The 25772-nt window shown below is 36.6% G+C and overlaps 1 protein-coding gene and 1 long non-coding RNA gene across 2 annotated transcripts; both read right to left on the reverse strand.

The window, feature by feature from the left end:
* Positions 1–1512: 1512 nt before the first annotated feature.
* LOC121497586 lies at positions 1513–25485 on the reverse strand. Its single transcript, XR_005989513.1, has 3 exons — positions 25321–25485; positions 4840–4942; positions 1513–1570 (listed from the first exon to the last, which is right to left on the reverse strand). It is a non-coding gene; the product is annotated as an uncharacterized LOC121497586 (long non-coding RNA).
* On the reverse strand, positions 20126–20920 carry LOC121497577 (40S ribosomal protein S3a-like). The gene has a single exon (XM_041767316.1). It carries the CDS (start codon positions 20918–20920, stop codon positions 20156–20158), a length of 765 nt encoding a protein of 254 aa, XP_041623250.1. The 3' UTR covers positions 20126–20155.
* Positions 25486–25772: the final 287 nt, after the last annotated feature.

Here is a 25772-nt window from a genome sequence, read left to right on the forward strand (position 1 = left end):
TCATGTCAGAGGAATCTGGCAGAGTGCTTAGTGATGGCCTCTCAAATTAATATATATGTAGGGCAGAAAAGGCCTTTCTGGAAGACACATCCTACCACAGGTTGTAACATATTAACAGCCAATGCTCAGTAATGCTAGAGCCTGGGATGCTGTTGAGATGAGGTGGTTGGTGGGGGGGTGGAGGGGGGCAGATCACATCATTTCCAATATGTTTTTTTCTGACAAGAGTGACAGCCTTCAGGAGGCAGAGTATAACGCAGATCCAAAACATCAGCACTCCTTAAAAAGGAAGGCAGTTTACAACAGGAAAATATTTTCATCTGTGGACTAACCTCAAGGAGAACCTAATGTTTGTTAACTCTTCCTTTTTTGAAACTATCCCTAGACATGAAGAAGGGCTATTGTTTAATAAGAGCAGAAGGCACAACACACATTTAAAGAGAGCCCACTATGTGTCAGGCAATCCACTAGCTGCTTTACAAGTATTATTTCCTTTAGTCTTTATTATAACTTGGCCTGGTTCTTTTATTACCCCCAATTTGGAAATGAGCAAAGTATGGGTTAAGAAGACAAAAATTAATTACCTTGTCTAAGATCATATATCTAGTAAAAGAAAACACCAACAATAACCATGAGCACAGATTGCACATTTGTCTTTATAGTGGGTACTGTGGTGCACTTGCCAGATGACCCCTTTGGAACTGAGACATCTAGTCCCCCAGCTGTGGGAAGTGTCAGCCCCAATGGCTCACTGGTCATGCTCTTTCCGGGAGTTGGCCTAGGCTAACAAGAGTGGCCTTGCTAAAGGCTGTGCCCCTTTCTTTGAGGTAGCCTGCAATCAAAGACTAATAGTTGAGGGGACAGAAAGGACTGGCCCCTCCTTGTGTCAGTTGGAAGAACCCGGAGCCAGAACTCCTTGACTGGCTAAGATCTGTGTCTTAATGCATCACAGAACAACCTCTCTCTGCTCAGTGCTGCTTCCTTGATCCCCTTTACTGTTGTCCCCAAGCATACTTTCCAATCAACTTCTGCATATACATCTCCCTCCCAGCGCCTGTTTTCTGGGAAGTCTGACTTATGATGGCCTTCTGGAATGCACATTAAAATGAAAACAAAAGAAAAAAACAACTGTAACACCAGGACACAGAAGAAACAAAAAGATAAACAAAAACCTGCCTCCTCATTTCAATATAGTTGTTATAGAATTCTACATAGGGATATCCATAAGTGACACTTTCATTACAGGTAGAATTTCATAAATCATAGGATTTTACTCTTTTTATTTATTTTTTTCTGTATTTTTTTTATTTTTATAAATTTATTTTTTATTGGTGTTCAATTTGCCAACATATAGAATAACACCCAGTGCTCATCCCATCAAGTGCCCACCGATTTTACTCTTTTTAGAATCAAAATGAGGGGATCCCTGGGTGGTGCAGTGGTTTGGCGCCTGCCTTTGGCCCAGGGCGCGATCCTGGAGATCCGGGATCGAATCCCACATCAGGCTCCCGGTGCATGGAGCCTGCTTCTCCCTCTGCCTGTGTCTCTGCCTCTCTCTCTCACTGTGTTCCTATCATAAATAAATAAAAATTTAAAAACAAAACAAAACAAAATGAATGTTAAGGAATCTTTCTTTCCCATCCCACCCCCTCTACCTTCATATCACAATTTTAAAAAAGTGATGAGGCTGAAGTAACAGACTTGGCCATGGTCAGCCAGCTATTTTGGTAGATTAAATCTAAGACATCACTCTATAAAGTACAGCCAAGGTCATACTTAACTTTAATTTGATTAAGTTAAAATGATTCTATAGTACATATTATGTGCAAGAAAGTACTTAATTCAGAAATGGTTGGTTCTCTCATCCCAATTCTAGAGTTAATGATATATATATTGTCTTTAAAAATATAATAAAGCAGCTCTTAATATCATGGAAGCAAACATTATGCTCCGCTTTAACTGGATCATACTTGATTCTACTTATTTTAACCACATAGTGACTTTTATACATTCCCTTGAAACTGTCATTCACACAGCTTTAAGCAACACATTTTCCCTCTCTTTCTGCCATCCTGTGCTAATTTTAACTTAAATTTCACCCTATTATATGATAAATTGTTTATTTTCCTTAAAAAGAAGAACTTCAAGTGTGCCTTTCAGGACTATAGGAGTTCTTTTTTCCTTCAACCAGCTTAGTTTATAAATGGGAGTTTTGGAAACTGAAAGAACATCCCATTGCAGAAGGGAAAAGTTTCCCCTCAGTGCTTCTGACCCACTCCCCTATCCACACGCGTGTGTGAGCACATGCACACACACAACCTGCATCCTCCATCAAGAGGTAAAAGGACCATGGCCTTTTGTTTCATGGGATGGATTAGCATCGCTAGGCTGCTAGCAGGGAGAAAGGACTTTCCAAGCTGTTACATGCTGGACGTGTTGAGAGTGCACGGTTATGTAACACCATATTTTTTAATACAACTGACAGTCTGTCTTGAGATTTAAGTGTTTTTTGACAGTTTTTATGCACCTGTTAATTCAAAGCTCTTAACATATGCCAGTTAAAAAGAGCCAGGCACTAAAACATCTAGCTTTAGAGGCTAAATATGGCTCAGCTGCAATCTCAGGCAGGCAGGCAGCAGGCAGGCAGGCTGACGGGAACAATTCCTTCCTCCAAGATGGAAATCAGCTGTAGCCTCTTCTCTGTGACCTGAACAGACTATTTCTAGGTGGGGTGGCTGGAAACACCATTTGGTTTCTCAGGGAACAGTTATCAGAGCCGAAGAAGGTCCTTAACATGGTTGATTACCCTGGATAATGTTCTGTTGTGTTTAGAAGGAGAACTCAGGACGTTGTGTTCATTATAGATGCTCAGGTGAGCATCCTTATACCTGGGGTCTGTTTACTATAGCTCCCTATTTGTCCTCTGCTCCACATCACCCCTCTGTACTCATCTACTCCCACCCCGCAAAACTGGGGACGCATGCCTGGATTTTTCCAGTGCTAACTCCGTGGATTTGAAGGATGAAGGCCATGCATTCCCCTGTAACACAAAGAGTAATATTTCTGGTGTAAATAGATTCTGTCAACCATAAACAAGGGTGAATAAGGGAGTCATTTTAGCAATAGCCACACCCCAAAATATAAAGTCTCTCTGTGCATACAAACTAACTTATATTCAAAACACTAAAGCAGCCTAGGTTGGAAGGAAAATAAAGTTTTGCTTTTTATTGTTCTCTGAGACTGTATGAGGCAAGGTGTGGATTTGATACATTTCAAACATCTGGTACAGAACAATGTTGTGCAGTAGAAATATAATGTCAGCTGCAAATGTAAATCTATACATACTCTAACATTTTCTAGTAGACACATTCTAAAAAGTAAAAAACAGGTGAAAACAATTTTAATACTGTATTTATTCATATCCAAGGTACTATCATTTCAATATGTAATCAATTAATAAAGAATTTTATGTTATTTTAAAAACTTATTATTCTATTTTTTGGTGTGAAGTCTTTGAAATCAAGTGTATACATTGCATTTTCATCTCAATTTGGATAGCCACATTTCAAGTTCTTAGTAGCCAAATGTAGCAAGGACAATTCTAAAATATTGGCCATGAAAATGTTCCAAAAAGAAAAAAGAAAAATAACACTTATTGACCTTGGGGAATATTTCTAGAAACTGGATGATGGCCAGGGGACCTGTAGAGAATTCAATAGCTTCTTCTCTTGTTTACTCCCTATTACAGCATATTTCTTTTCAGACAGTTGTTCAAGTGTCCCTCCCAGCTTCACAGCAATGATCATCAGATTCAAAGTAAAGAACTATAGGAAAACAGAACTATCCAAAAGTGGAATGAGTTGCCTAGATGGCACAGTAAATTTTGTGTCCTCAGAGTATTGGAGTAGAGTCTAAATGATTATCTGTGCTGTTTGCATGGTGAAGTTCTGTTCTGTGTGTTCTCCAATAACATAAAGCAGTATCCACAGCACTCAAGACCTTAGGATTTAGAGCCAAATAGAACTGGATTTGAATCCATCTCCACTATTTGTGTGGTGGCAAACATTTTTACCACTTTGAGCTTCAATTTTCTCATTTGTAAAATAGGAATAACTACTTTGTAGACTTGTTATGTGACATAAGTGAAAAAAATTTATAGCTCTCACTACAATCTTCAAAAAGATATGATTATGATTATAATAGCATAAGAAAACTCTATAGAAATTTAGTACAAAGGCAGATTACAGAGCAGACTCAGCATTTAGGATATTGGTCATCATGTCTTCTTTAATTTCTACAGCCATGCTAATCTATCATGGTAGAGCAAGGATATCAGTTATTTTAGAAGAAATGATTACTAGGCTTTAGAATGATTTGCAACAAAATGGTTCCCTTCAAAATTGTTTTCTTATTTTTAGGGAGAAGAAAGAACTAACTTTCACTGAGTGTTGAGAGTTTTTTTCTCATTTTTGTTTGTTTGTTTTAACATACCAAGCATTTTCTGTATCTTATCTTAAAAATCCCATGAGGTGGTGTTCATTTTAGGATTGAAGATATTGAGAATCAGAGAAGTCAAGGGTCATACAGTTAATATATAGTGTAGTTAATGTGTAAATCCAGACCTGTGTGACTTTAAACCTCATGCTATTTCCAAGACATGGGAGTAGCCAGATTTGACTTTCACTTATTTGAAACTTTCAATCAATAGTAGAAATTGATAGAAATAATATTTCAGTTAATACTAAAATACCAGCCTCCTGGATCCTTGTCTGACTGTGGTTAAAATACATGTGCCTCAGCTACTACCATCTACCCCAGAAAAGGGAGTTATTGGTGTACCTGGGAATCATGACCATCATCCTCATCAGTTTGCTTGGACTCCTTCTTTTGCACTACTGAAAGGTTTACCACTCGGATGAGCTCACTTCTGATGTAAAAAAGGCTGGAAATTAGAACACATAAGATAGAGCAAATATTTCAAGAGACTCGTTGAAGAGGCACGGGAAACTTACATGTTATACAAATGGCCTCAGGGCAACAATGGTGGCCACCTGAGGTGGGAGTCATCTACACACTTCTCCCCAGTGACTTTCCAGGTGTGTCTATACCGACACAACTTGGTTAAGGCTGGTAGGCAGGAGAGGGGGAGTGAAGTGGCAAGGGAGAAGCACAGAAGAAGACTGCTTGAACACTACTGCTTTGGACAGTCATTTATGATTAGTCATTATCAGTGCCTTTAGAACATGTCAGTCATAAAGAAAACAAAAGTCCCTGGCATCTATTTGCAGGATCTTGGCTTCGTTAAGTCTAGTCTTTACAGCCTTGCAGAGAGAGGTCCACATAAGAATGTCCACACTATTTCCTGGCTTTCAGAGCTGTCAGAATTCCCCAGTACTTTGATCATGGGACAGAGAAGAATAATCCAGTTCAAACTGCATTTATATCTAAAAGGCATTCAATTTAGTTTAAACAAACTTCCATGTTTCCCTTAGGTTTTCTCATTCCAGAAGAACTGTTTCTGCAAATTATATATAATTACCCCTTCTGGTCAAAGGTGAGAGGGAAATTAGCATCACAATGGCAAGGTTTTTCCCTGGGTGTTGCCAGCTCCCTCGCACAGTTCCACAGATGATTTGAGTGTGTTAAGCCTCCATTTATAAGCAGGAGAGCCCAGCAGAGCCCATGAGGACAGAATTAAAAATTTCTAATCATAGACAAGCATTTCAGACATTCGTTACCACACAAGCCATCAGTGGATTAGATCTAATAAGCCAAATACTTGCAGACCGCAGCCCTGGGGCTGCTTAGACTACCCAAAGTAATGCAGAATCAAAATTGGCCCACGCTGCACCCTGCCTTCTTTTGAAACAAGCCAGTGGTCCTCTATTTCCTCATAAGGGGGTGTTAGGAAACTAGTTGAAAGACAGTAGGCCCAGGCATTTCGGTCTTAGGACTCTATTCGGTTAGAGATAGTAAGAAGCGATCTAATGATTCAGCACAAGAAAACATATTTAAAAACTATGAAGTCAGAGGAGGTAGACTTTTGAGGGGAGTTGGGGGTGCCTTCTGCACTATTCCTAAAGAAGGAAAATACTCATCTTTCTCAGTAAAAGGAAACTGCAAACTATTCTTCCAGAAATAAAAATGAAAAACTGTACATATATACACACGCACACATATGCACACACACACGAAATTCTGAGATAGATGCCAAGTACTGCTCTAAAACCATGTGAATTTTTCTCTCGTGCATTTGTCAGCCTGATTCCAAGCCATTTTATTCTTTCCTCATTTCTCCTCTCTGTTCAGTCTGTTTTTAGTTAGTTGCTTCTTGGCATAGCTTCCGTTGGAGCTGAGAGGGCCTGTTCTTTCTTCTCCCCCACCCTTTCTTTTTCTTTTCTTTCCTTTTAAAACTTTTTTAGTGTTTTCAGTTTTCTTTTTTATTGTTCTTTCTTTGGGGCTCTGCAGTGACTCTGCAAAAATTGCCAAAATGAGAGCAAATGCAAGGCGTGCCTCTGGAGCCCACTCTGTCCACCTCCATCAGGCCTTCATACAACATGTAAAGAGCAGGCTTGAGAAGTGGCAGAGACATGTTCACAAATGCAAATGCATGTTGCCTGTGACCCACTTCTCTGCGAAGGTTTGTAGCTCCCCCAAAACTTCCCTTGTGAGCAGACTTGCCCAACACCACCATTTTGTGTGGAAGACTTCCTTCAGAAGGATCTTCCAAGCTGCTTTGAATAACTAGTTTTTTAAGACACAGAGAGTAGAAGTTACTATATTAATTTATTTAAAGATTGGGAAGCTGGAGTGGATTTGGCTCATGTTATCGTTTCTATCAATGTGTGATCAGACTGGAAAGGGCATTTAACATCAAAACATACTCCTAAGTGTGCTTCAGACCAAGAATGCTGAAATAAATAAATAAATAAATAAATGGACAAATTGAGTTACTTAAATTTGAATCAACTCTGTAGTTTAATGGAGCAGTGGAATCAGAGTATCTTTTCCTGTTTAGACCCTGCCCAAGTTCATGGAACTTCTGTATTTTTGAAAGACTTACACCTGTGAAGAATGAAGCTCACTATGTCTTCAGGTAAAATTTAAAATAAGATTCTTTTGCTTTTACTCTATCAGGAGCTTTTCTCAAAAAGACACAGAAACAGAACTGCTTGTTGATGATATGCATAGAATTTACGAACAAAATTTAAATCTCCATTTGGTGTAGGATTATTAAAAATAGTCATCTTAATTTTAGAAAACAAAAATAAAGGAATTAACACACACAAGTGCAAAGACTAATGTGGGAGAAAACTCACCTGATATATCAGATGAGACATGTGAATTGGAATGATTTGGCTTGGCTAACTGCAAAAAAGAGTGGTCAGACCTTCCCCTCTTTAAGTATGTAGCCTGGGGATTGTCATTTCAATCACTTCTGCAATTGCTCTGCTGAGTACTTTAGAAACATCCTGTATCTACAGATGATAAGAACCCACAGCCAGGAGGGAACAGAGCCTGTGGCCATGTCTACATGATGCCAAACACTAGGGTAAAAACTGAAACCTTAGTTCAGTGCCTTGATGATTTTCAGACACTCAGCTCTTTGGCACTGTAAAGGGAAACAATTCAGATTTTCCAGTTTTCATTCTGATATTTGTCATTGTGTAGCTATAATCAATGGCTAAATAAGTATATGTTTTCTCCATCGGGGAAGAAATAAGGTTTAAAAATTCTATGAAAGGTAATTCAAGAGAAGTAAATCTTAGAGACAAAATAAACAGCTCAATCATGGTGACCATGGTCACCTATGTGCCTGTATTTATACACAAAACATAAACACACACATGTAAACACACACTCAAGCATCAATTTAAAAAAAAATCCAGTTAAACCAGATTTCCCCCTCTATCTTTAGTTATTTGATGTGATATTATCTTAATCTTACTCGTCTGTAAACCTGACATCTCCTACGAGAGTAAAACTTTGCAGAAGTAAGTTATTTCTCTTTGTAAATCTGCAAACCATTTTTCCTTCTATTACTTGAAATATTGTCACTGTGGTTTCAGTTATGTGCAGAGTATATTTTAAAAGCACTGCTCAAGTCCAGAATGCTCTGAACTTGTCTGTTATTTTAGTGATTGTATGGTTGCTGAAATATAAGATAATTTATGTGGAAAAAATTTCCAGCTTTAGTTTCTAAAATATATCTAACATATTTTCAGCAGAAATGAAAATTTTATCCAAGAACACAATTTATAATCTTAAATTAAGGAATCCAAATTCAAGATTATGAGAATAAATATTTTGTGTTTTTTTTATATTTTGTGTTTTAGTAGCATAAAATATTTGCCAACAAACTTACCTTAGTGTATAATAATTAGGAGATGGATAAATTAGGGGATGCATTTGAAGTGAAGACCTACTTTACAGTTGACTTACTTAAAATGGATTTTTAATGATTTCTAAAATATTTTCTTTAAAAAATGGAAAGAAAAATGTTTAAACTCTTTGATAATAGCTGCTTTCAAGAGGCATATAGTATACTACTAACCTTTTCCCTGAGCTTGTAGTTCTTCAGAAATTCTCCTGGCTATAAGGCATATTCATAAATAACTGACCAGGAAAGACATACTCATCATAACCAATCTCGCTATCTTCTTAGTTGTTCACTTTCCAGAAATAATTCCTCCTCCTATTTCCTCAAATTTCTAAATGCAACTGCTTCTAGGTGATAAATACATGAAATAACATTCATTTCCAAGATATGAAATGTCCTAACTGAGGTCATTTCAAAATTAGAAAGAATCAATGTCTTCAAGATAATGCACTTGAATCTGTGCAAAAGACATACGTGTGCTTAAATAAGTTTGGGAATGTATAGGATTACCTGTAAAGTTATAAATTACAGTGCCTGAGAAAACATTTGACCTGGACACTGAGAAACCATATAATTAAATAAAAATTGAAAACCTTTGAACATGTCCAGATTAGTATAAATGGCTTTACAGACACAGATTTCATGTTTTCATTTTAACAGCAATAAAATATTCTGTTTATGTACATTCACTTTTAAAACTCTACTTAAAAAGCATGGCATATATGGCATTTATGCACATGTTTACTATATATTTAAAGACAGATTTTAATGAGCCATGGCTGGAAATCCATAAAGGTTTGCATGTCAACACTGGTTCCATTGTAGAAAATAGTTTTCCTTTCTCTATTTCATTTCTAAAAATATGAAATGTTTGGAGAGTGTGGAGGATAAGAGGGGAGAAATGCTCTGAATAAATACATGCTGATTCTAAAAGTGGGCTGGCTTTCTTTCCTTCTTTCTTCCTACTGAGAACAAAAATAAATAAATTTGTGCAGAGGTGAAATTATACAGAAATTGAGGTGTAGGATGCAGTGTCACTACAGTAATAATGAAGAGATACTATTAGCTCCGTGCTCCCCAAATGCTCACGGACATTTAGAATGTTCTCAGTATATTTGCTGGGTCAGAATAACTTTTGAAAATCATTATTTGTCTGTTTGTCAAAATTTCAAAATTTAGAGCTTTGTGATTTTTTGAACAAGGAAATTTAAACTAGTTGCAAAGCAAATACTATCACAGAAAACAGACACATAAAAAACAAAACTCAGAAAGGAAGAAAGAAAGGAGATATAAAATTAGAATAATAGTATGGAAATAAAGGGAGGAAAGAACTTTGGGGAAAGGCAAAAAGGATAAAGTTAAAAACAGAATTGAAAAGGTCTGGTAAAAGAATCAAACGTAAACTTTAAAAATATGGAAGCACAGTAAACATCGCAAATATGCCCTTAGCAAACCCCAGTCCTGCAGGCTTTTATACTGCCACACAAAAGTGTATTTTTCAGGAAAATTGGTTACAGCAGTGACCGTGCCTTCTAATAGCAGCAAGTAGAAATAAGGCAGTAAGTGTGGTGGGGCCTCCGTAGAGCTGCGTTCTCTACCTTTTCAATTCCCTGCCTGGTCTCCTGCGCCTGACCATATGGAATCCATCTCATCCAAGGACATAGACGAGAAGAGGGGTTTGAGGAAACCAGGGCTGCTGCTGGCTGTTTTAACGGCATGCCACAGGAAAGTTTTATTTCCAATTGATTGGTTACAAATCAGATAAATATCGCTTCTAATGAAAGCAGCTTTGAACTGCTGGAAATGTTATCTATAGGAGTCTGGGGTTTATCAGAAGTCAAATGTAGCTTTAATCACATCAACATGCTAATTACAGGCAAACAATAAAAGCTTTAAGAAATGATTGTGCAGGTTTTATTACTATTGACAGTCACCAACGTATATTTATTTCGGGAGGTAATTGTCAGAAGACTTTCTCCAGAAAGACTTGTTTGTATAATTAAGTGTGTGTTATGCAAGCTTATCTGCTGATCGGCTCCTGCTAGTTATGTAGCTCCCCCAATGCCTCAGAACACAGAAGCAATTAAAAAAGAAAGGCTCAGGGAGATGGTTTTTCAGTAGTTCATTTGTGAAGGATAAAAAAATAAAGGTTTAATGTGCTCCAAAAAAACCTCAGAATGTACTAGAGTGAGAAATGTGATCAGTCACTAAAAACTAAAGGAATAAAACGATAAACGTGATTGAAAACTCTTCATGACCAGTGATGTAAGAATAGAAAAAAATAGAACGGAGGGTGTATATTTTCATTTAGAGTAGAAGCCAGGGAGAGGGGGCAGGAGTTTTCTCTTTATATACAAAATATTCATTGAAATGGAGCCTTCCAACCTAAAATTATGTGATGAGAATGAGACAAAATGGAAAGTAACAATAAATGGCTGCCTAGACCTAAGCACCACTGGTTTTATTGTTTTACTGTGGATTTATCACATAATTCCCAAAAGTGCCTAACTTAAAAATAAAAGTTTGATAAAATTTCAAATCTACGCAGCCACACATGCTTTTCCATCCAAATAAACAGCAAAGACACATTTACAGTTGCCGCCCTGAGCATTTCTTTTTAGGCTAGGATACCTGAAACATATTTTTTTTTTTAAATTTCCATCTTATTTTTAATGACAAACTGACTACATTGTGACTGGACTAAAGGAAAAAAATAAATCTTTCAAACTATAAACTATTTTTTGTGCCATAAAGAATCATTCAACTCTAAAAAGGAAAAACCCTAATTTAAAAAATATCATTATTATATTGAAAGGTGTTGGACTGGATTTAATTCTTTCCATTCCCAAATATTGGCCTCAGTTCAGTTTCCATTTCATCCAAAGCAATTAAAAATGTGGCAAATCCTTGATCAATTTTCTTACCCTTAAACAGGGTCAGTTCTGAAGTTGTTGTCACATTTTAATGGGTTCAGAGTCAGTTTATGCAAGAGACAATCAAATGTTTGCTTTTAAAAGCCCTATAAAAAGTAAGAGCTTTTAACCTTTTGAATGCATTAATAAAATGCTAATGACATCATGGCCAAGACCACATTTGGAGGTTCCCCAAAACTCCAAATGACCGTTGTGAAAAGAAAACAGAATTTTAATCAAATGATCTGTTATTTTAATGGCCACTTACAAAACAGGAGATTTATTGAGAAGCATAAAGTTTGTTTGCATGAGTGAAGGCAAAGCTTTTAAGAATTACCTTCTTCTGGGTCCCTCCCCCCCAGTTCCTTGCAACATAATACTACCAAATATTTGTGAGTTGTGACTCAAGTCTGCAGTCTTATTTCTAGCAGAAAATAAAAAGGAGGCTGGAAAGCAAAAAAGTGGTGCCAATTTGTCTGCCCAGGCTCTGATTATTGGATGCAGAAAATTTTTTTTTTCTTTCAGGGGAGAAGGATTTGGTGGGAATGTTTCTCCCTTCGGGGTGAGATATCTGATATCCATCTCGAGACCAATCATAAGGCTAAACTTTCATGCAAAACTGCACAAGGGGAAAAAATTAAGTCTTTGGGTAAAATTCTCATCTAAATTTGCAGCAGATCTCTCATTTCCGCTGGGCAATTATAGCGCTTTTTGCCATTTCTGATTGCAAGACACATTGATTTTTTTAAAGTTATTTCTGATAACTTGAGAACCTTCGATCCCTAACCCCTTCCCCCAACTCTTCTTCCTCTCTTTTGAATCTCTGTTCCTCATTTCTGTCTCTCCTGTCTAGAAGTGCTATCCAGTGACCCCTGGTGCTGATTAAAGTTTCTTGGGTGACCCCTGAATGCATTTTATTACACTGGCTGGTCATAAAACCTGCTTAAACTGCTGGCTTATCCAAACTCCTGCCTCTTCTGTGGAAAGCCCCACAGTCAGCCCAACCTCAGGGAAAATACAAACAAGCACACTGAGGAAGGGCAGAGAAGGCTAGAACACAGACTCTGTCAATACCAGGGAGCCACCCAGCAGAGGGAAAGGAGAAACTTAGAAAGAAGACAGACACTTTCAAGGCTTCTGGAGGAAATCCGCTTAATACTAGTATGGATGGGGCATGGAAAAGTCGAAACATGGAAAGAGAGGAAAATTAAAACCCTTCGGTGTTTTGTTCCTTTCCTAAAATGAGGTACAACACTGAAAGAGTTTACAAGGTGAAAGCAAAGCATAAGTAACATAGGTTAGCATATGGCACATCTGAAAACATAAATGAATCCCAGGAAAACACTTAGGCAGCTTTTGGAAAGCAACATGAAGTGGCTAGAAAGCTTTATATATTTATGTACCTCCTATATCCAGGTAAAACTATGTATTATTGGCTTAGGAAGAACTAACTTAGAGTTAGGCTCAGGTTAGCTATTTGTTTTTATGGGCTGCCAGGAGGTGAAGATAGACAAAATCTATAACATTCACAATCCTGCTTGGTTGGCACTTCTGTGGCAGTGATAAGGCATGGCAATGCTGGTGGGAGAGGTAGGGAAGTCGGCAGGTGAAAGGAGAATGGTGGCTTCTGGGGATCAAAAGCCACGAAGCCGTAGGCTTTCTCTGATGGTAAACTAAATGTATATATGTATGTGTGTGTGAAATCCAATTTAGCATTTGGAAATTTTTAAAAAATGTTTTAAATTCCATTCCCATTTGCAAAGTCTGAAAATAAATTGGCAGGGTTGGTTCTGATCCTTAAGCCAGAGAAGGATCCAGTCTGGAAGTTTGCTGAGAAGTCCATCTTCAGTGTGCAGATGAGGAACGTAAGTTGCTACTTGTTGCCTGACAGGCAACAGGATGAAGATCTGATGCACCATTAGCCCCTGGTGGCTGTCCAACTAACCACAGTAGAGATCCACGGAGACCAGAGAAGGACAGTTTTTCTCTGGTCAGGTCCTCCTTTCAGTGACCCTCAAGCTGGATCAGATTCAGAGTCTGCTCAGAGCTCTTGACATTCCTAATGTCCAAATGACAAACTTCCAAACTGCTGAGTGGTTTTTTTTTAGTGCTGCAGTGATCCACAGCCTTGGTCATTTTCATACCAAGCCACAATCCTTACAAAGGTAAAATCAGAGGCCCAAAGTGCATCATTAATGACTATGCAGTTGGCATCTGGTGGTTAAAAAGTGATTTGTGATAGTTACTCTTGAAATAATTTCCTTTGTGCCTGTGTGTGTGTGTGTGTGTGTGTGTGTGTGTGTGTTTTAACCCTTGGAAAATTTGCTGCATTATCCTCCCTTTTGTTAAAACAAAGAAATACAAAATAACCATGAATTCAACTCCACTACAGTTCACAAATGGCCTCTGATTAACTGTGTATTCTTTTCATGTAGCCACTAAGAAAAAGTCTAGCATTCCCTTAAAAACTGTTAGTGGAGGCTGGTGACTTTGTCAATATCTTTGACAAACTGATGAGTTAAGCTCCATTTATTTCAGTCTTGACCTAATTTAATTCATTCAGCGATTCCTCATAATGGATGATAAATCTGATAAATTACTGATATTCAGCAAGCATTTCTTCCTCCCATATGCAGTCTGTGTTACACTGGGAGCAGGACTTTGATATGCTGCCATCCTTGCTGTTGACTATGAGCACGGTGATTTACAGATGTAAACTCTTTACTTCTTACTATAACCATATGAAGTTCATTTCATTATTCCTGGTTTGTAGATGAGGAAACTAGTGCTTAGGCAATGGTCCAAGTTCCCAAGCTAGTAAGTGACAGTCAGGAACGTAAACTTGAACAATCTGACCCTCTGCCCTGCCATTCTGTTCCAATTCACTCATTAACCAGCATCTCTTAACTTGGCAAGTGCCAAACAGAGTACATGGAAAGAAAAGACCTTAGATGCATCTGGTTGCTTATCTTATTCTTCTCAATGTGTTAGGGCCAGGATGTATAATATAGCTCAAGGTTATGTCCTTCAGGAAGACTTTTTCAGTAAACTCGCTTATTCTCCACTTGAAAAATCTATTTCTTATCCCTTCTTTTCTTGGTAGAATATAAATTTCTTTTAAAGTATCTTTTAGCTGATGGCATATAGTATGTCTTCTTTAAGGAAGTGATATGTTTTTCTTTAAACAGTGGAGAGTTTAGGGGGGAATCCCTGGATGGCTCAGCAGTTTGGCACTTGCCTTTGGCCCAGGGCGTGATCCTGGAGGCCTGGGATCAAGTCCCACATTGGGTTCCCTGCATGGAGCCTGCTTCTCCTCTGCCTGTGTCTCTGTATATATATATATATATATATATATATATATATATATATATACACACATACATCTGTGTCTCTCATGAATAAATAAAAAAAATCTTAAAAAAAAAACAGTGAAGAGTTTAGTAGTTAAAAAAAAAAAAAAAACTTGTTCAATGCCTTCAGATTGAGGCTTTAAGATAGGAAAGTGGATTCCAGAAGTACCACGTACTAGATATGTTTTGGAGTTCAAGTTGAAGCAGAGAAAAAGAGGGTGGATAGGTCAAAAACAGTAGTCAACCTTCTTTTATTATTTCTAAATAAAAATATACTATCATTCTTATCTTTGTCCCTCTGTTTATTTATTTTTTTTTAAAGGGGGTTACTTTTTATTTATTTATGATAGTCACAGAGAGAGAGAGAGAGGCAGAGACACAGGCAGAGGGAGAAGCAGGCTCCATGCACCGGGAGCCCGATGTGGGATTCGATCCCGGGTCTCCAGGATCGCGCCCTGGGCCAAAGGCAGGCGCCAAACCGCTGCGCCACCCAGGGATCCCATGTCCCTCTGTTTAAAATGTGTTTTCTTTGACTGCTTGTAAGAATTTTTTCTTTATTAATTTTAAGAAAATTTTATCATGATGTTCATTGGTGTCGTGATCTTCATAGTTTTGTTCTTGTTTTGGATTCTTTGATCTCTTGGATCTATGGATTTATAGTGTTCATCAAACTTGAAATGTTTTGACCATTATTTCAGAATTATTTCTTCAAAATGTTTTTCTGTCTCTTCCCTCCTCTTCTTTGGGTACTAGGATTATGTATCAATTAAGTTGCTTAAAGTTACACCACAACTTCCTGAAGATCTGTTTGTTCTTTCCTCAGTACCCTTTTTTCCTCTCTGTGATGAATTGTGGATAGTTTCTATTGCTGTCTTCAAGTTCACTACTTCTTTCCTATGTGACATCTAATCTGTCCTTAATCCTGTCCAGTGTATTTTTCATTTTTGACATTGTACTTTTCATTTTTATAAGTGCAGTTTGGTTCTCTTTCACATCTTTCATGTCTCTACTTAACATATTCAATCTTTCCTTTAACTTCTTGAACATATATAATGTAGTTATAATTGTTTTAATGTCCTCATCTATTAATTCTATCATGTATCATTTATGATTTGCTCTTATTAATTTTTTCCATATTATCAATCATAGTAGTTGCCTGCTTGATAATTTTCGATTAGATGACAGATGTTGTGAATTTTACATTGTTAGTGGCTCAAGAGTTTTTTGTTTGTTTCCTTTGATTGTTTTTACTTCTATAAATAACCTTGAGCTTTATTCTGGGACATTATTAAGTTATTTGGAAATTGATCTTTTGGATCTTGCTTTTCTCTTTTTCTTATAAATTTATTTTTTATTATGTTCAATTTGCCAACATATAGATTAACACCCAGTGCTAATCCCGTCAAGTGCCCCCCTCAGTGCCCGTCACCCAGTGACCCCCACTCCCCACCCACCTCCCCTTCCACCACCCCTAGTTCGTTTCCCAGAGTTAGGAGTCTTTCATGTTCTGTCTCCCTTTCTGATATTTCCCACTCATTTTTCTCCTTTTCCCTTTATTCCCTTTCACTATTTTATATATTCCCCCAAATAAATGAGACCATATAAAGTTTGTCCTTCTCTGAGGATCTTGCTTTTAAGTTTCATTATTCTAGAACCTGGCAACATTGAGTCAAGGACTGATTTTTCCTTACCTTGAGACAAAACCCTTCAGAATAATTAAAGCTCCATGCATTATAAAGCTTTCCATTCTGATTGGTGGGATTGTTTTCTCTGATCTTTTCAGGTTTTTTCCCCCTCTCTGTCTTGGGTATTTCATTAAATGGATGTGCTTATCAGTATTTAGCTACATTCTTGAGAAGAACGTTCATGGTTGTCTAGAATTTTCTTTTTTTTTTTTTTTTAAGATTTTACTTATTTATTAGAAAGAGAAAAAGCAGGAATAGGGGCAGAGGGGGAGAGAGAGATAGAGGGACTCTCAAGTAGACTTCACCCTGAGCAGAGTGTCCAGTTGGGGCCTCCATCTCATGACCCTGAGATCATGACCCAAGCTGAAACCAAGTCGGACGCTCAACCACTGGAGCCACCCAGGTACCCCTAGATGTCTAGAATTTTTTCTGTGCAGGTATCATTTCTGTGGTACTCTGCCTGTAAAATCTAGCCATACTGTACTCCCAGGATCCCGGTTCTGCTTCCTCAGCTTAGGAGACTGCCACTATCCACCCAAATTGCTCCATCTGTGCCCTGGCTGGAAACTTTGGATTGTAAGCTATGACAATTGTAGGACTAACCTTGTTTGTCTGCCATCTTTTAAGAATAATTTTCCTTCATTACCTCATGCCTGATGTCTTGAAAAGCAATTTTCATATATTTTCTTTGGTTACTTAGTTATTTTATGTGGTATGGTAATCCATTTTGATAAGAAGTAGAAATCTCCTTATATTGAGCAAAATATTACAATGGTCTAAAGCTGCTAGTTTCTTTGGCAATGTAGTTCCTTAAAATCTTGTTGGGGTTAACATTTTAAAAATGTAGTGGGGTTCTCATCTACTTGCACAGCTATATGTGCCAATAACCATATTCTAAATCTTTTTATGCATAGTTTTCAGATCTGCTTTATGTTTTGCTTTCTTATCTCTACAATTGTCTTTTTCAGATTAACAGTAGCCACCTGGAGCCTTTCAGGCTTGAAGGTGAGATGCTAAAATGTGATCACTTTTGCCAACAGGGAGGTTTTATGGGAGATTTACTCTTAAATTTTTTTGTTTTTACTATCTCATTGAGTTACTACTCTTTGAGTTGATAAAAAGTCAGTTTTCCAACCTTGAATGATCTAAAATCTCTCTTCTCTCTGTAATTCTTTTAATTTATGCTTTCAAATTGGCCAATTTTTTTCTGAGTTCATCACTTTCTTGCTTTTTTGACAAAAGCAATTAGCAATAGCAATATTCATTTCTAATTATTATGTTTTCTAATCTCTTCAGCTATGCATGTGGTCTGGTCTAATGCTCAAGTTATCACAGATGATAGTCTTATCTTTTCTTTCTTTCTTTCTTCTTTCTTTCTTTCTTTCTTTCTTTCTTTCTTTCTTTCTTTCTTTCTTCTTTCTTCTTTCTTTCTTTCTTCTTTCTTTTTCTTTCCCACTGCATAATATCCATTTCTCTTTCTTTCCCTTGATGTCAGTTTTCTTACTGCTTGCTTCATACTAACAGAAGGCACATATTTTAGATTTTTCATTTCAGCAATACCTCATTTCAAAATATTAATCTCTGGATTAGGATAATTAATATAGCTGCCATAAGGGAGAAATGCCAAAATCTCAAAGGCTTAGTGAAATGAGTTTAATTTTCTCATACAAATCTTAATGTAGATTGGCAGTCTTCCTCAAACTTGTATCTATGCCATCTGGAACATGTGGCCTCCAAGTTTTCCAAGGCAAGGGAAGAGAGAAATGCGGGAGGTACATCATTTCTTAACTGCTTCATTTTTACTCACAATCCATTGGCCAGAACTTGTCATATGGCCCCAACCTAAGCGCAAAGATATCTGGGAAATTTTGGGAGACACAAGGAAGAAATTGGGAGAAACAATAGAGACACAATTATTTACTAACTCTGCCATACCATTCTAATAACTTAGTACAGTATCATTTGCATCTTCCCTATGGTCATGTCTTCCTATATATAAGTGTACATATTCATAGATATCCATATATATAGCATCTTATCATTGTTTGCTTTATAAATGGAATCATATACTTTTCTTTATCTTTCCTTTTATTCAAAACATCAAAAAACATTCAAAATATCTACTGAATATCTCTCCAAATTAACTTCTAGACCTCTAATTCATTCTTTAAAAAAATATTTATTGAGAGTGGGGGAGAGCTTGTGAGTAGAGGGAGGAGCAGAGGGAAAGGTAAGGAGAGAGAGAATCTCAAGAAGACTCCCCACTGAGCTCAGAGCCCTACACAGGACTCAATCCTGCAACCCTGAGATCATGACCTGAGTCAAGAGGCAGACACTTAAAGGACTGAGACATCCAGGCACCCCTAATTCATTCTTTTTAGTGACTCCCTCCATTATATCCCATGGTATTTTTATACCATAATTTACTGTTTATTTGGTCAGGTATATTTATTTAATTTTTTATTTTTATTTGTATCAATTGTGCTTCAATATATATCCAATCATATAAAATCCACTTTTAAAAATTGACCTTTTTTTTCTTCTGTGGGATAGATATCCAGGAATGGGATTTACTAGACTAAAGTATACATTTCTTGTTAATTTTAAGATTTTGCCAGATTAATGTCCAAAAAGCTGAAAGCATTCACATTTCCACCAGCAATGTAGGAGAACCTATGTCTCCATGAACCTGACAACAATAAATATTTTGACACTTTTTAATTTTAATGAGAAATAAAGAGATTTAGGAAATATAAATTAAATGAGAAATAAAGAGAGTTAGGAAATATAAATTAAAGTAAGAATATCTTCATATGATGGTTGGACATTTTGTTGACTTTTCCTTTGCTATTGGGATTCATGTCTCATTTTTGTCAATAAGTAAGGGCTTTTTATTATTGTAGTTAGTAAACTTCTGGTGATCTTCTGAACTGCAAGTTTTCCCCAAATAAATTCTATAAATATGTTGGATATATTTATGTGTAAATATTTAATATTATAATATACAATAGATGATAGATAATATTTTGTCATTCAAAAAGTTTAATTTTTGTATTGTCAAAATGATTTTTATGCTGCAGAATCTCTCCTGCCCCTGGATTGTTCTTGTTATATACTAGATTTTCTTCTTTATGTTATTATTTTTTGTATACTTAAGGGTTTTAATCCATATGGACTTAATTTTTGTATAAAGTTGTTTCATTTTTTTCAGATGGGTAGTTTTTTGTGCCAGCACTATTTATGAAATAATCCATTAGTTTTCTCCCTTTTCATATATCAAATTGTGTATTTTCTGGGATTATCTATTCTGTTCTATGAGTTTATTTGTTTCTTCCCATCTATATCCATACTAATTCAATTTCAACTGTTTTAATAGTATGTTCTGATAAGACAAGTCCCTATTCATGATTCATCTTTGTCAAAACTTGCTTGTCTATTCTCTAAAATGTTTGCTTCCTTGCAAAGTTTGAAATTTTTCTGTTCACTTCCCCAAAATTTCTGAAATGTTAAAACTGATATTATATTGAATGTAAGCAATAGTGTTTGGCAAATTGACATTTTTATTATATCAGATCTTTTAATCATAAAATGTGGAAAGACTTCATTTGTGAAAATTTTATTTTCTTTCAATTGATTTTGTTTTCTTCATGTAGGTTCTGTTCCTTTAAAAAATTATCTACACATATTTAATAGTTTTTTCTAACTGATTTACTTACTAAAGCCTATGTCTACAATAATAATCCATTTTTTTAAACATTACAAATATGTTCTTATTTGTTACCATTAAATGTCTGAATTTTAAACAGATTCTTGGACTGGTGGTTCATATCAATCATCTTGTTCAACTTTAGCACCGGTCTCATCCCCTGTAGCTTTTCCAGAACTACTACCTTCACCATGAAGCTCCATGAGTTTTCCCAATTCAAACTTGGGCTTCTTCAGCATTTTTACTTTTCTAACAAATACATCATGGAGTGGATAAATAGACTGACAAGCTTTTTCTATATCTTCTCTGATGCTGTCTGTAATCAATTTATTTACCACTTTTTTCAAGTCATTTGTCTGCACCTCTCGGGTCATGATTTCCATCATCTTTTTCCGGATTTGGCGGACCTGTTGGTGCTGAGCATAAGAGGTCTTCCGAAACTGATTATTGCGTTTTTTAGTAAAACCAACACAAAATAGATGAAGCAAATAACCATCGGTAGTCTTTACATCAACATGAGCTTCAATCATGGTCTGCCATTTTCTGACCATGGAGCACATTTTGTCACAGATAAGATCCATGCCATGGAAATTAGTCAGGCAGTTTTTGCTCTGCACATCCTCAGTGATTAGCTTGAATTTCCTAAATGCAACTTCATCATTCTGCAGATCAGCAAGGCTAACTTCAAAAACGCGACCCTTGAGACCATTAGATGCAATTTTGGTTCCTTGAGTTCTTGTGACTAGTGTTTTTCCAATATTTCTTATATTGAACACAGCTGGCACTTTCACATCATACCAATCTTTCTTAGAAAATGGATCAACCACTTTCTTCTTGACTCCCTTTTTGCCGCCTTTCCTAAGGCACTTATTCTTGCCGACTGCCATGGCACTGCTCTCTAATATTCCTTTGTAACCAAGTTTGTACCCACCACTATATTTTTCTTGATTTTATTGAAATTTCCCTAGTGCTTTGTCATTTAGGATAACCTTAGCTGCTGGGTTTGGATAAATACACTTTTTCAAAATTGGGAAATACTGCGAAATTTATTAAATGGCTTCTGAACATCTAGAGATATAATTATATGGTTTTTAAAAAATATTTTATTTCTTTATTTGAGAGAGTGAGAGAGCACAATCAGGGGGAGGAGCAGAGGGAGAGAGAGGGATAAGCAGAAGCAGACTCCCCACTGAGTATGGATCCTGATGTGGAGGCTCGATCCCCTATGATATAGTCATATCACTATTATTTTTCTTTTTAAAAAAATCTATTGACTTTATGACTTTTCTTATCAGTCTTTTTAATTTGCAAAATAGACCTTTACTTGAACTTGAGGGAAATCTTCTATTATTTTGTTTTTATTGCATCTTCTCTTTTTGTGCCTTCTTCTTCCAGAACTTCTATCATTCACATGTGGGGCTCCTGCTCTATCCTCCAAGACTCGTGTGTGTGTATGTGTGTGTGTGCACTTTCCATATTTTGGAGATACTATTTTGTGCTTTGAGATATTATCTTTACTTGATTTTTCAGGCCTAATTTGCATCTCAATGGTAATGAACCATTCCATCAACTCATTTACTAAATTGCCTAGTTGAGAAATTACGATTTTACACACAGGAGGTATTTGAGGGCTACCTAAATCTTTATGGCTTGTTATCTCTCCATCAACACCTGTGTGGAGTATACTATGTATTACAATCTATCATGTTCTTGTGAATAGTTGGGTTCTCCTCAACTGATTATTTTTCATTATGAACTCATTACCTAGTTATTGGAGTATGTCAAGTGACTATAGGCACTTGAATTGTAGAAGGTGAAGCAGACTTTACAAATAAGAGGTTGAGTCCTGTTGAGAGACTATGATGCAGAAAACAAAACAAAACAAAACAAAAAACAAAAAAACCCTGTGTGAGATTTATCTTCTAGGTGTCCCACGAAACTTGGGTTTCATTAGCACATGAGTGTACATCCATCAGCTTCAGGGGTCTGAAGACTGAAAGCAGAACAGACTGACGTTAAAATAAAAGGGAAACAGAATACATTCAGGTTACCACCTTCCTAGAAACTTCCTATCATTTTCTGAAAAAATTGTTGCAACTGGAAGAACACAATAACAGAATGATGCAGATTCTGAAAAACTGGGCACTCCATCCAATTATTGCCAAGTAAGAGGGAAGGCCCTGTGTTGCGACATCTTATTTTTAAAAGAGAAATCATAAATCCAGAATTTTATGTATCATCTTTCCATTTAAAATATTGATGATTTGTTAATTTTTTGATAAATATTTTATGAGACAAATCAACTATGTCTTTAGGTTGAATTTAGCCGGTAGGCTCCTAGTTTAGGATTTTCTGGAGCAGATGGTAGATCTCTGGATGATAGATGGCCATCTCGAACTTTGAAGTTCTGCTCATGAGGATAACAATCATGCCTTCTCTTTAGGCAAGCTTCTTCCAGGCAGAGCCATGTCCTCTGCTTAGTTTTGTATTGTATTCCCCAAGGTTCCAAGTATAGCATAAGGTATACAGGGGACACAATATATATTTATGGAATGAAGAAAGACAATCATGATGTCACTGTCAGGAACTAGTGAATCATTGGTCTGGCTTTTGTGAATGCAAGCAATATACAGTAAAAGAAGCTGCTAATGTTGGCATTTGAAATGAAAGAGAGTTGAGACATGGGTCATGAAAAAAATTCTCTGAAATTGCTTTTAGTGGAGGTAAGTAGAACATACGCTTATAAATTGTCTAGACTTGATGTTTTTTGAAATCTCAACTGTTCAATTTTTCTGTGGCAAAGAGTTAGCTGGACATTGAATACTACTTAATGAAAAAGACAGGAAGTTTTGTTCCAGCCATGTGAATTTGAAGATTTCATAGTCCATGACCACCTAAATGTGAAGTCTTGTCTGAAAGATATAGTCTGAGGGATGAACTCAGAACAGTAGATTTTTATTTTTGTCTATCTATCTGCTATACTTCTCTAAGGGAAAGAAAAACAATGAAGTCATTGTGAGGAATCTCTTATAATGCTGAAAAAATTATTGTCTGAGATGAGGACTCAAACATGATTTCAAAATTTAAGAGAGGAAGGCCAAAAATCAAGTTTTGAATTTCAATCCTACTTAACCCCTAATTGGGCTCTGATGATCCATCTCTTTACCACAGGGCTGTCTATAATAACCTGAGCCTTATTCCTAGTTATAACCTGCTTTTGGTGTTCTTAGACAACATCAAAATGTATGGGATTAATAGAGAGTACCATGAATGCTGAGTAACATTTGTGACAAAATACCATTTCCCCTAAGAGTAGGGAGAGAGAATATTAATGTCTAGACTTTCAAGGCTGCTGTTACTGTTCTGAAAAAAAAAAAAAGTGTCATTCTATTGAGTTAGTAAACTTGTCCGGGACTTATCATTGAACTCATCTCATTTTACTCTTTAATTTTAAATTTCTTTGTTAATTTTCTCTCCAAGTTTGAAACATGAGTTTCAAAACATATTATTATTAACCTCAGAGAGTATTGGGTCCACTTATACATGATAAGGAATGTAGAATGTATCATAGTACTACTACACATTGATTTATAACCTATCTCCTTTCAAAGAAAGTACTTGAGGTGTGCTATTCAAAGTGAATGAAAGAGATTCAATCAGCCCTTTCTGTCTGGGAATTTGAGAATCTGAATGTACCCAAAGAATGCCAAACATGGCAGTTTTCTCCAGGACTGTCACACTGCTGTACTTCCAAAGACTGTGATACCCAAAGAGTTCACAGCTGTGCTGTCATCACAAGTTTAAATTTGACATTGATGATATCATAAGCACAGAAAATAATTTTTTTAAAATATTACAGCTCAGTTTTTAGGTTTCATAAATTGTCATTAAGAAGTGAGCTCCGTATAGAGACTACTGACATTCAAGGATATACAATGAAGGGAATTTACTATTAAAGAATCTGCTGTGTCAAATTCTGTGCTAGCCTTTTCAAATCCATGATCTCATTTAGCCTCATCATAACCCTATTAACTAAGTACATTATTATCCTTATTCTATACATGAGCAACTGGAGGTTTGAAGAGGTTAAATACCTTCTCCGAGATCACACAGCTGGTAAGTGACAGAGTGAGGAGGCTTACCCATGTCTACCTGATTCCAAAGCATGTGCTCTTCCCATTACAATTGGAATGCTTGGAATTCAAATTAAATTCTGTTTGGGCCTGAATTAAAGACCTGCTCTGTGGCATCTCTCAGGAACTGAATAAAATAGAAGCTAATGAAAATAGCTGATTCATCTCCAGCAAAGCATAACACACCACAGTAGCAAGGGACAGGGTCTCACCACTGACATAAAATTATGGCAGGAATGAAAACTCTCTCAGCTATCCCTTCCATAGAGGCCATGATACCTAAATGTCCACTGTGAGTGTTCCCTCCTTATGCCCTCTTTAACACACACACACACACACACACACACACACACACACACACAGACGCAATCTCAGTATTTCTCTGAAAAACAGGAAAGGCTTATACATGAAATAAATTCACATTCTGGTGTTTGCTCTCAGGTGTCAAATATGCCTTCTGTGAGAGGAGAAGAAAAATCAGTCAACATATTTGGTGTGTAGAAGGCAGTAGGGGCAGAAAAGAAGAGTGGGAATCCTGAAATGAGAGAACACCATTTTATCTCCTGCTGAGGTCAAATCTCAGAGTACTTGGGAAAAAGGAGAAAATAAGATTCTGGTGTATTTTTCTTTGGGTGATGGTGATCTAAAAACTTGTAATGGGTTTGAAATGTTTAGCTATGTCCTTTATTTTAAGGAAGCCTGCTGGAAGATAATCATAATTTTTATTCTATTCTAGTATTCACTGACGATTTGCATCATTCTAAAGGTCAAACACTGGCATCTAGATTTTTTTCTGAATTATTTGCCTTTATAATTTTTATAATCCTGTACATAAAGGTACACTGTGAAAACTGAAGTTTCTTCTCCTCAGCCTTGTGAATTTGACCTTTGAACTGTCATTAAGTTTGAAGCACAAATTATGAATTTGACTAAGACAGGTACTATATAGCAAATTACGTAAAACTACAGTAACTTATTTTGTCTCACTGACTTTCCTACTCAACTGAACTTTGAGTACAATGTAACTAAACATAGAATGTACCACAGGCCGTAAAGGTTAAAAGACAAGAGACAAATTCTGGGCACTGCCCATAGTTGGTAAAACACAAAGTTCCATTTTTAAACAACTTTTTTCAAAGCTTCTAAAAACTTACCCTACTCTTCATGAAGCTCTGCTGAGCCCTGTCGTGATGAGACACAAGCTTATGGGGTTGGCAGCCATCTTGTGCAGTGAAAGACAAAGTATCTGGCCCTGAGCCAAGGAAAGCCAAAGTGATCAATATTACATTCTGAAAGCACCAATGGACCCTTTGTCCCAGGACTAACGCTTCTGGGAGATGTGCCAGAAGATTCACGTGTGCACATATGTGCACACACAGTAACATGATGATTCAGGAAATCCAGTCATATGGGAAGATCAAAAGCACAGCAGGATATTCCTGTGACTCTGGCATTGGTCAGCAATACTTCAATGTCCACATCCAAATATGAAGGCAGTTTAAAGAGTCTACAGATGGAAGATAAACAGAAACTTGAAAAAATGTACTAAGGCAGCTTATTTTTCTCCTGTTGTCCTTCCACCTACCATGAGCAGCCCTGGTGCATT

Source organism: Vulpes lagopus, chromosome 1, assembly GCF_018345385.1.
Source record: "Vulpes lagopus strain Blue_001 chromosome 1, ASM1834538v1, whole genome shotgun sequence".
In the NCBI taxonomy this organism is placed as follows: Eukaryota; Metazoa; Chordata; class Mammalia; order Carnivora; family Canidae; genus Vulpes; species Vulpes lagopus.

What these genes read in the sequence shown, in the direction of transcription:
- LOC121497577 (XM_041767316.1), bottom strand. Translation starts at nt 20,920, where the DNA reads ATGGCAGTCGGCAAGAATAAGTGCCTTAGGAAAGGCGGCAAAAAGGGA.